We start from the raw sequence: 12,505 nt of genomic DNA on the forward strand, positions 1-12,505 counted from the left end.
CAATCTATCTATCTATCTATCTATCTATCTATCTATCTATACTCATGTATTAATAAGTTAATGGTTCAATAACAGCTGAACATTTAGTAACATTTGCTAAAAACGACTAAAGGGAAGTATTAAAGAATTGAAGGTGGTGCATGTTGCTCTCACTCACACAGCTTTTTAGTAGAGAGTAGCTGCACAATGGTCTTCATCTCAAACCTTTTTTTCTTTTATATATATGTTTGTGTACAGTGTTCGAACTATACCGTGGCCTTCGGGGGAGCCCTTTTTTTTCACGGGGGAGGGGGGGGTTTGTACGCTTGCGACTTACAATGACTTACAAAGATACATAAGAGCTACAAGTGTATGCACAGGATTTTTTATATTATATTATACTGTAGCGTTACGCCTCTGCCGCACGGCTGGCTAGGTAGCTGAATGACGAGGAGACAGTGGCCGTAGTTTAACTGGATGGACCGGGCTTTATATCCCTCGAACACAGGCTAATAACAGGTTTGGAAGAGTGCCCAAAAACAACAACAAAAGAGCTGCTGGCCCCGACTACCTCGTTAGCTTCCTGCCTCTCGTAGCACTTCCCCCTACCTTCCCGCCTCCTCACCAACTAGACCAATCAGCTGAACTAGGGCAACATCTTCCCCCAATGAACAACCCCCGAATCTCTCCCATATTAGTCCTGCAGGGTCGCTACACTGCCCCCCCCCCCCCCCGCTAATTCCTTGTCCCCAAGGAAGCTCAAAGTCTTGAAAGCGACCCGGCAATCTCTGTTCACTCTGCGACCTCCTAACTCCCTGATCCTCCGGGAGAGGTCTAGGAGCGGTAGAGGCATTTCTTGGCACTTCAGCTCCAAGCGGTGTCACCACCTCTCCTCGAAGAGCATCCCGCTGCCGTATTGGTGGGCCCCTTCTGCGGAACGGTGATCCTACACTTGCCCCGGTCTGTGTCACTGGGAAAGCCGGCTGTTGGGTCCCTCTGTACGGTGCCATCCTATCCCGGTGTAGAACTACTGTGCGTCCTCTTGGAGCCAGTTTGACGCGGTACACAACCTGGCCCACCCTTTGGACCACGTAGCAGGGACCAATCCATGTGCTGTCCAACTTAGGGCAGCGGCCCTTAACTCTCTTGGGTCCATACACCCAGGCAAGATCCCCAGCCTGGAAGTCCTGTCCTTTGAAGTGCACGTCGTAGCCTCGTTTTTGACGGACCCTGGCCTGCTGCGATTGGTGCCTGGCGAAGTTGTGGGCCGTCTCCAATCGGTCCTGTAACTGCCTGGCATATTCTGGCCCTGCTGAGGAATCGGGTGCATCTGGTGGCCATCCATAGGCCAGCTCCATCGGCGTTCTCAGCTCTCTGCCGAGCATCAACAATGCAGGAGTACATCCGGTGGATTCTTGGACAGCGCTGCGGCACGCCATGAAGATGAGGGGTATCTGCAGATCCCAATCACTCTGGTCCGGGGCAGTGGAAAGGGCCAGCTGGGCACTCAAGGTCTGCATGAACCGCTCCACTAATCCGTCACTTTGTGGGTGCAGCGGTGTAGTCCTCGTCTTCCGGATGCCAAGCTGGCTACACATTGTGGTGAACACCTGTGCTTCGAAGTTCCGCCCTTGGTCTGAGTGGAGCTGGTGTTCCGAAGCGGCTGAACATTCCTTGTACCAAGGCCTCAGCCACGGTTGTCGCCTCCTGGTCAGGAAGGGGGTATGCTTCGGGCCACTTCGTAAAGTAGTCAATGGCGACTAGCACATATCGGTTCCCTCTACTAGTACGGGGGAGTGGCCCCAGCACATTAACGGCTCTGTCCATGGGTGCCCTTACCCGGTGCTGCTGTGAGGGTGCACGGGACTGACCTTGGGGGCCTTTACGGGCAGTACAGGCATCGCATCGACGGCAGTAGTCTTCCACATCCCTCCTACTCTGGCCCCAATAGAAGGTCTGTCTCAGCCGTCTTAAGGTCTTTGTCACCCCAAAATGACCAACTCCGGGGCTACCATGATGTGCTTTAAGCACTTCCTCGTGGAGGTTTTTGGGTACAACCACTTGCCATTGTGGTTCTCCAGTGGCTGGCACACGCCAGCATCTCTTCAGGACTCCCTCATGCAGCTCCACTCCAGGCCATTGAGACCAGAGCCCTCTGACGGTGGCGGACTAGCCAACCACATCTTCCCAGGGTGGTCGGATGTAAGCATCCAGCCACCCCATGACCAGATTGAGGTCAGGGTCCTCGAGTTGCAATTCCCTCCACCTCTTCACATTATCGGGTAACAGCGCCCGACAGATCACCCTTCCAGCGTTCTGGCTTGCTGCTTCACGTTCTTCGGCACGGTCACAGTCGTGACAGCCTGGAGCGCACGGTCGGCGGGAGAGACTGTCTGCATTGGTGTGACTTTCCCCAGCTCTGTGCTGAATAGTAAACTGAAAGGCCTGGAGTTGTTCGATCCATCTGGCTACTTGTCCTTCTAGCTCTTTGAAGGACATGAGCCACTTCAAGGCAGCGTGGTCAGTGCGGATAGTGAATGGCAGGCCACAGAGGATATGCTTGAAATGGCCCACAGCATCGATCACTGCCAAGAGTTCCCTGCGAGTGACGCAGTAGTTCCTCTCTGGCTTATCAAGGGAGCGACTGTGGTAAGCAACAACACGCTCGCCCTTTGGGGTCAGCTGCGACAGTACGGCGCCAAGACCTGTGTTGCTGGCATCCGTGTCGAGGATAAACGGCAGCTCAGGGTTGGGTGCAACCAGCACCGGGTCCTTGCATAAGACCTGTTTTAGCTGGTGGAAGGCAGCTTCCTGGTCATGTCCCCACTCATAGGGAACATTTTTGCGCAGTAAGTTGAACATGGGCGCAGCCACCGTAGAGAATCCAGCCACAAACCGTCTGTAGTAGGAAGCCAATCCCAAGAAGGATCTCAGTTGCTGGACATCAGTGCGGGTGGGCCAATCCCGGACAGCTGCTACCTTGTCTGGTTCTGTCATGATCCCAGCTTCACTTACTTTATGACCCAAGAAGGATACCTCCCGCCGCAGGAAGCAACACTTCCTGGGATGAAGCAACACTTCCTGGGATGAAGCTTCAGGCCTGCAATCTTGATCCGCTCCAGTACTTCTCTCAGGTTCTCAAGTGCTGAGTCAAAACTGGGCCCATGGACACGGAGATCATCGAGGTAGACTAGGCAGCGCTCGGGGGGGACACCCACAAGGACCTTTTCCATCAGCCTCTCAAATGTTGCGGGGGCGTTGCACAGTCCGAACGGCATGGTGGTGAACTGCCACAGGCCCCGCCCCATGGTAAAGGCGGTCTTGGCTTTGTCTTCTGGAGCCATAGCCACCTGCCAATATCCACTCAGGAGGTCCAATGAGGAAAACCAGGCTGAGCAAGCCACATAGTCGAGGGACTCATCTATCCGCGGCAGTGGATAAGAGTCTTTCACTGTCTTGTCGTTTAATGGTCGGAAGTCGACACAAAACCTCCACTTTCCATCCTTCCTAGGAGCCATAACGACAGATGACACCCATGGACTTTCGTCCATCAGCAATGTAGCTAGGGGTGAAAGGGGGCGTGGCTTAAACATAGGGGGTGGGCCAAACAATCACCAATGAATAAGGCAGTCTCTGCTGAGTTCAATGACACCTCATTTGTCATATAAGGCGCATTTCATGTTGCCAGCAGGGGGCGCTATGACCAAAATTGAATTTTAGCCTGTAGGTGTCCTCAGGCCTGGACCCTCAATCGTGAGAAATTTTGGTGAGATACGACAAAGTACACTCAAAATAGCCGCCACGCCCACACCGTCTGACGAAAAGTTTTTCTTTTAATAACTTTTCATCGTTAAGGTGTTGGGATGGTACCGACCAAGTTTGAGGTCCATCGGATGAAATCTCTAGGAGGAGTTTGTTAAAGTATAGCACCTTGACTTTTAGGCCTACTTCCTGTTGCCACCAGGGGGCGCTATGACTTTAAGTAAATATTGGCCTTTATTTGTCCTCAGGGTTGGACTCTTATGAATCCTGAAAAGTTTCGAGCCAGTTGGACAACGTACACTCGAGTTACACCCACTTCCTGTTTCGGCGGCGAAACGCACAAAATGGCCGCCCCGCCACGGCCACGCCCTATGACGAAAAGTTTTTCTTTTAACAACTTTTCATCTTAACTTCTTAAGATGGTACAGACCGAGTTTGAAGTTGATCGGATGAAATCTCTAGGAGGAGTTTGTCAAAGTACGACATGTGGAAATGGCCAAAATCACACTAATTTCGAACATTTAATTCAAAATGGCGGACTTCCTGTTGGGTTTAGGGTATGGCTCTAATGAAGTTTGTTGTACATCTTGACATGTTACATATGTGTACCAAGTTTCGTGAGTCTACGTTAAACGCACTGCAGGGGCTCAATTTTCTTAACTTTCTAGGGGGCGCTAGCGAGCCATTTTTGTGTGCCTATTCCCGAAACCCTTAAAATACGTAAATTTTCACCAGACTTGATGCGACCGCCAAATTTGGTGAGTTTTTGAATATAAGCCCCTCAAAAAGCCAATTCATTTGACGGGAAAATAATAATAATTCCTTCAGTTTCAATAGGGCCTTCGCCGCTGTCGGCGCTCGGGCCCTAATTAAACTGCCTTGTTTTCTTTTTGCAATGGCTATATGATACTTACTGCAGAATGAATTTCAAGGACTTTGCGCGCCGATTAATGGCTTCCAACGTTTATATTTTTCTTACGAATCTTTGAGTTAACATTTACTGACATGTTAAATTTGCACTGCAGCGCTGCCACGCCTTGATGCTCATGACACGAATAGTTATCTGAAGTGAATTAGGTTCAAATCACCGTCATGCATGAATGAATGATATTTTTGCAATTGTACACATTATAATCCACGATGTTCACATTACACAAAACTGAAATTGCACATCAAAGTGACACATTGTCAATATTTTTAGAGACCCCTCAAAATTTCACAAATTACGTTTTCAGGGGAGCCCATGTCTCATTAAGGGGAGCCGAGCTCCCGCTAGCTCCCCCGTAGTTTGCACCCTGTTTGTGTATACATGATGTGTATTAATTGGTCTGTGTCTCTATGGAAGCCCCTTCAGTAGGTAGGTTTACCTGCTGTGCATCTCCCAGCTGTTTAAAGTTGGCCAGCACAGCGCCCTCGGCCTGGCAGGCAGCTTCGGCCTGACTGAAGTTCATCTTGTACTTCCCGTCTGGAGAGCGCAGGTGGAACACTCCGGCTGTGTTGGCTGAACCACAATAACAATGTTACCTTTACCTTACCCTCAGACAGCTCATTGCAACTATTTAATCTCTACAGGTGAAAATAAAATGCAATGTATTTATTTTAGGCTAAAAAATCTACTGAAATTAAAAAAAATGAAATGGACTAAAATGGATTCTACCACAGCCAAATAAAAACCTGGTCTCTCATTGGATGTCAGTTTTTTATTAAAAACATAGAGACTTTGACAAACAAAACTGCTGTATGTGTCAATTCGTGAATTCAGTATAACCAACACACCCTGATCAATGAGCACCAGGTAAAAAACAGCTCTGAGTATTAACAAACTCATGGCCTTAACAAGCTCCATGTTTAACGATCCCACGGCCCGCCAGCAACCCGGCTGACATATGGCGCTTTTCCATTACATGGTACCTACTCGCCTCGACTCTACTCGCCTTTTTTGGTTTTCCATTACGAAAAAAAGTACCTGGTACCTGCTAACAGGTACTTTTTTTAGTACCTCCTCAGTAGAGGTTACAAGCGAACTGAGGCGAGCCGAGAAGGTGACGTGAAACCCTGCAGGCTACAGATTGGTCGGGAAAGAATCACTGATCACCGCATTGCTAGCGACAGACGGCATTTTTAAATAGTTTAGCCAGCGGTGTTTTTTGCTGCTGGAGGCTTCACGCAGAGCTTTCTCCGTAGCATATACAAGTGGCCTGATGTTTATACTTGTGCGCTGGTGTGTGTGTGTGTGTGTGTGTAGCTGGTGAGCGAGGGAGAAGTGAGAGAGTGCCGGCGATTGCCGTGTGTGTGTGGGGAGCTGGTGAGCGAGGGAGAAGTGAGAGAGTGACGGCGATTAGCTCCGCAGCGAGTAGTGACTCTAGCGTCATATAGTGAGAGAAACAAAGTGTCTCCCCTGTTCTGTCTGACCACGGTGGGAAATCTGGAGCAGGAAAAGTTAACTATCTTGTTGATTTCATGTTGTTTACGGAGAAGGAGAACCAGGGGCCTGTTTCACAAAACCAAGATAAGGGATTAAGCCGGGATTTCCTGGTTATCCTGGATGAATTTAGCCTTGACTCTGTTTCACGAAAGCAGAGGCACATAAATCACCATGGAGATTATAAATTTGTCATTGTTACTGTTATATTGCTGTATGAAGACTGCTGTTCATATTGTTGTAAGAAGTTTGATGAATATATGGCAGTTGTTGAGATAATTAGAAAAGGCTGATCAAATTTCAAATGAATTTTAAATGAAGTCTGTTACTAAGGGCAATACATACAATGCTGTACATTTCTATAGTTCCCCAATGCACCTTAAATTATTTTAGTGTATCATTTCTTTTTTTATTCTTTAACAATAAGGATCATGTTTGTTCTGCTTCCATGTGCATTGTATTTGGCATTCTTAGCACACAATTTGTGTTGTCCAGTAAACTGGGACTATAATTTGGGAGGATTGTACAATTTTAAGAACATATCCTAACTGTACAATCCTCCCAAATTATAGACTTAGTTCACTGGATCAGTAACTATCTAGTGATGTAAGCAACTGTACGTTCATGTAACAGTAACAGGGAGAGGACACCTTAATGGTTTTTGACCTTATATTTTGCCTGGGGGGAAATAACTGATGAATATACTCTGTTCCATTCATGTTTATAGTGTGCATGGAATTTATCACTTTATTATCTTTATAGTTTCTAGATTTTACAGTTCAATTTCTTCAGTGTCTTTATTTTCTGTCCATATATACCAGGGAGCAAGGCATATAATATGTAGAGAAGGAAACTCGTCCTCTATAAAAAATAAAAAAAACGCGAAAAAAAGCGTGACAGATAATAGCGGACAGACTAAATGATAGTCTAAAAATATACATTTATGAACTACTGCTCTTAAATGAAACCATTCAATGTGTCACTTGTCATTTGCAAAAACGAACACCTGTACACTTTGCATTAAAAGCGAGTAGTGGAAGTTAATATGACTTAGGAAATTAATATTTTAGCCAGTGAGAGAGAGGGAGGAACAGAGTGAAAGAGATATTTACGCTTCATATTCTAGCGTTATAGAAAATGGATCTTCATGGTAAATTTCCTGAGTAACATTATCTTCTGCTTACTTTTAAGGAAAAGCGTACAATTGTTAATTTGTGCAAATGATTAGTAGCCTAATCATTGAATGGTAGGATTATGACAGTTTCCATTCAGAGCAGTGGTGAGTTAATGTATATATTTAGGCTGCTTACGCATTCAGTCGGTCCGTGATCGTCTGCTACGCTTTCACTCACTGTTTCAGTACAGCGGTGTTATTTTCTTTTTATTCACATAATGTGTTTCACGTCATCATACTTCCACAAGAAGCTGCTGCTCACTCTGTATAAAGTAGCCTATGTACAATGCATATTCTCCATTTTGGCATCAGTAAATCTGTGATCGACCTCGCGGTCTTTTGAGGAAATCCGTGGACGCGCATCTATCTGAATTAGTTCAGCCTGGCTCGACCTAGTCTCTCCTCCTCAGCCTAGCTTGGCCTTCGTGAAACGCACCAAGCCAGGATGCACAGATTAGACTAGGTCAAGCCTCGCTTTATCAGTTATCCTGGATTTAGATATTCTGCTTTTGTGAAACAGGCCCCTGGAAATGAGTCAGGGGAAATGCAACGCTACCAAGCCACGCCCACGGCAGTCGCTATGACGACCAGCCACGCTGAGGCGATACTAAAATCTGCAATGGAAAAGGGACGCACAGTGCGCCGAGTCGAGGCGAGGCGAGTAGGTACCATGTAAAATGGAAAAACGCCAATACTGTCTCTTTCTGAGGCTGTAGTAGGCTCTGTTTTAAAGCTAGAAAGATATCATATGATATTGGTATGTGACCACATTACACAGAACAGCACATCACGTAACAATACAAACCCCAAGCACCCAGACGCTCACACTCACTCACCTATACCCTAACCATAACATTGGCAGCCATATACAAACAGCCATGCATCCACAGACAATACATTACTACAACACAACTGACTCAGTGGTTACATGTTTGGTTTTCTTTCAGCCAATATTTCATCATTCTATTAAATGTTTTCAGTTCAGTTTGTGTTTTTATTTCAGTTGGTAAATTATTCCAAAAATGGGTCCCTATCACTGAAAAACATGACTGTCCGAAAGTGGTTTTGCGCTCCATTGCTATGCAGTTGCCACCCACTGCTCCCCTAGTGGCCACTCTCCTTGTATTGTTTTTTGTCACAAAAGGACAGAGTACGGCTGGAGCTAGATTATTTGCGCATTTGAAAGTCAGTTTAAGAAAAAAAAACGTAATAAAGCTATCAAAATTTAAAAGCTTGTATTTCTGTACTATCAAACAGTGGTGCCACATTGTTGGTTTCCGATCCATTATTTCCAGTGCCTGTTTGTATAATGATATGATGGGTTTGACTGTTGTCTGGAAAGCTTGGCCCCATACAGTAACACAGTAGGATAAGTGAGAGAGTATCATGGCATGAAAAAACAATAAAGCTGCCTTGTGTATGGTATAGGTATGTAATGCCTTATCATTCTAAAACAGTTCAGGTTTGTCCGGACAGTCTTACAGAGTTTGTTAATGTGTTTATTGAATTTGAGTTGGGAATCCAGAGTAATACCCAGAAATTTAAATTCCTCAACTTCCTCTATGGCCTCTTGGTCTATTTTGATAGTACACCTGGCTTTCCCTCTTATAGAGAAGCACATAGCTACAGTCTTTCTGATGTTGAGCGTCAGATGGCTATCTTTAAGCCACTGGGATATACCCTCCATTTCCTTGGTCAGGGTGTCTGCTACTGCACTTGGTGTCCTAGCTGATGCATAAATTACTGTATTGTCAGCATACATTTGACAGTTAGCTGACTGACAGCATGTTGGTAAATCATTTATATATAAACTAAAGAGCAGAGATGGAGCCCTGTGGGATACCCATTGTGGATTGTAGTGGCGTTAGAGTTCAGTTTTTATTTTAACACGTTGCTCTCTATGCTCCAGATATGATGCAAACCAACCGATAGCATGTTCAGAGAAGTTGAAGGTGGTGAGTTTATTCAAGAGTATATTGTGGTTCACGGTGTCAAAGGCCTTTTTTAGGTCTATAAACACAGCTCCCACAACACTACCCTTGTCCAACTTACTCTTGATGTTCTCGGTAAGGTAGCAGTTAGCCATTTCTGTAGAGTACCCTTGTCCAAATCCAAACTGTTTAGAGTGATAATATTTTCTAAAATTTTGGAAAGAGCAGGCAATATTGAAATTGGCCTATAATTGACTGCTTGGTCCTTTGCACCAGCCTTGAAAATTGGAGTAATGATGGGTTGTTTCCAACTTTGTGGGAATTTACCCATTCTTATGGAAAGGTTTACCAGGTGGGTTACCGGTTTAACCAGGGCAGAACAGTGAGTTCTAATGAAGGCAGTGTCCAGCCCAAACACATCCTTTGCCTTAGACTTATTTAGTTTATTAATTATTTTATGTACTTTATCCTGACTGACCTCCTTAATTTGGAAAAGCTTTGATGGCTCATACTTTGTGGTCTGTGATAGGGTTGCTGGTTCAAAATTCTCAACAAACTCCTATACTTCTTCCTTACTTCTAATTCTGTTATTGTTTTTTGTTGACTAGCCTTGAGTTTAGTAAGGCTGTTGAGGTGCTTCCAAAGGGATGCGCTGTTTCCTTCGGATTCCTCAATCAGTTGCATAAAATAGGCTGTCTTTACCTTACGCAGTTTTCTAACTACTGCATTTCTCAATCCTTTAAAGATGAGGAGATCTGTATTTGTTTTAGAGAGCAGCGATTTTTTCAATGCATAGTCTCTTTTTTTCATTAGCTGACGAGTGTCATTATTCAGCCATGGTAGGGAGACTTTTCGTTGCGTACCTTTAAATGTCTTTGTGTATTTCCCAATCAGGTTTGTGAGGTTTTTTGTCAGGGAGTTACAACAATTTTCTAAATCATTTGATTGCAAAACGTTATTCCAGTCTAAATTATTTAGATCATTTTCAACTTATGTCAGCTTATTTTTGGGGATACCCGGGTTCCCTGGTTTACTTTCGTTCGCGAATTTTGGTAAACGCTGTTGTGACCATGGCTGTTTTTAGGACAGCCATGGTCATATTATGATCAGAGAGCCCCGTTAGTAGATTATACGTTCTAATGATTTGCTGGGGTCTGTTAGTGACTATCAGATCTATCATAGTTTTACTTGTTCACGTAATCCTTGTTGGGCCCTTCATCATCTGCTGAAAACTGTGTTTTGACAGCAGCCTCTTTAAGTTTTTTCTACGTTTTTTCTCTAGCCAGTTAATATTAAAATCATCAAAAAAGATGGATTCGGTGCGACTATTTACATATTTAAAAAGTTTATCTAGGTTATCATAAAATGAACATGAAACATCATGGGATGGTGGATTATACAGCACTACAATGTTAAAATTCATCTTAGGAGATAATACAACATTCAAAGCCAAACATTCTAATGGTGTATCCAATTTGATTTCATTACAATTCAGAGTGTCTCTAATATAGAATAGTACTCCCCCGCCACCTTTGTCAGATGTTCTGTCCTTTCTGGGACAAGTGTAACCGGCGACATCAATCAGGCTGGTCGGGATGTTACTGTGCAGCCATGTTTCGCTCAACACCAAAAAGTCTAAATTAGTCAGTTAGCAGATGTTGAATCTGATGACATTTTGGCAATATACTCCGAATGTTCAAGTGTCCACCCAGAATGCCTTTAGGTTTAGACATAGGCTCCCATATTACCCTTGCGTGATTTACAGTCTGAAAAAATCTGAATTCTTGTTGTTTTCTTACTGATTGGATACCGTTGTTACCGTATGGAATTTCTGTTGCCTCAGCGAAGACGTCGAATGGTATTCTATCTCTGTTTTAATGTTCATTTTGTCTGTTTATGTCATGCAATTTTCTCATTGAAAAGCACTTTGTGCTGCATTTCTTATATAAAAGGTGCTATACAAATATTATTTAAAAAATGTATTATTATTATTACTGCCTTTTTACAAATCATAATAGAATAATAAAAATATCTGCAGACTCATTTCAATTGAGGCTTGGCAAAGCTGCATGAGTTAGTGATCTGTATGGTGATTGATTGGTTATCGCTACGGGTTTATAATATCTTGCAAAAACAGCATTTTTCTCATGCGTTTACAGATGTTCGGAAAAAGAAATCACACAAACTGAGCAGTACAACAATCTAAGTAAATATTAACTGACATTAGTTATATGAGTTTTACCAGATGTACATTGCTGCCACCTTAAATGTATTTTCTTGCACCAAATTAATAACTGCAATGCATTGTGGGTGAAATCCACCTCACTTCCTCAGCCCTCCGAGGGTCAATCTCAGCAAGTTCATTTCAGATTTTCAGACAATTGAAACACTTAAGATAAGTTGATAACCATGAAGTGCTCACCATCCAATAGGCAAAAATGCAATTCTTACAGAAATCTCCAAATGTCAAAGGTTTGTGATACCAAATCACAGCATGGCATTTTCTATGGTGTTCCTCAAGGTCTTGGTGTCTTAATGTGGTATTTCGGGGGTATTTTTGACATTTTTTAATCAAAAACTCAATTAAACTCAAGTGGTCAAAAATGTGTGAAACACTCAATAGAATCAACCCCAAAATTGCTGCAACCATTTATGAGACATTAGTGAGAATGTGAATAACCATCATGTACTTCCATCATACATGTAATGTTCTAAGCCCTTAGACATTTATTTTTGTTTCTGATTTATGACTAGAACACAGTGCTGCCACTCAAATGAATCTTCAGGTCCCCAGCTTTCAGATGATTTACACCACTTATATGTGGCATATACTGTTGACCTTTGATTTGCCTCTGAACATCCCCTGTCCCCCACCCCTCTAAAGAAAGGGGGCGGAATACTAAACCCTAAAGAGCCATGGCCTTAACGAGCTCAGGGCCTTAACGAGCTCAGGGCCTTAACGAGCTCATGGCCCTAATGAGCTCTGGGCGCTGCCTGCTGTATTCCAGCTGAGTGCTTGTTGATGTTTGTTTACCAATCCCAGAAAAAAAAAACTATTCAAACCTAGACCTATAATAAACAATGTTCTATGTAACATCACCATGGGAACATGAACGCCAGAAAAAGGTCAGCTGCTGTAGAATCAACAGTTACCATAGTAACTTGGAGTAGGACTGTGGAGTCAACATGGCTCCTGATCAGCAGAGGCAATACATCACATGATCACACTACAGCACA

General features: G+C 44.0%; 1 protein-coding gene across 6 annotated transcripts in view; it reads right to left on the minus strand.

Annotated features, from left to right (window-relative positions):
* Positions 1-12,505, minus strand: part of stab1 (stabilin 1) — a 116,471-nt gene that overhangs the window by 25,937 nt on the left and 78,029 nt on the right. For all 6 annotated transcript variants that reach the window (XM_028574840.1, XM_028574839.1, XM_028574841.1 and 3 more), the window contains one exon: positions 5,109-5,242. In XM_028574840.1, coding sequence (XP_028430641.1) covers positions 5,109-5,242 — 134 coding nt within the window. The remainder of the gene's footprint in view (positions 1-5,108; positions 5,243-12,505) is intronic.

This window comes from Perca flavescens, chromosome 4 (genome assembly GCF_004354835.1).
Source record: "Perca flavescens isolate YP-PL-M2 chromosome 4, PFLA_1.0, whole genome shotgun sequence".
NCBI classification, from domain to species: domain Eukaryota; kingdom Metazoa; phylum Chordata; class Actinopteri; order Perciformes; family Percidae; genus Perca; species Perca flavescens.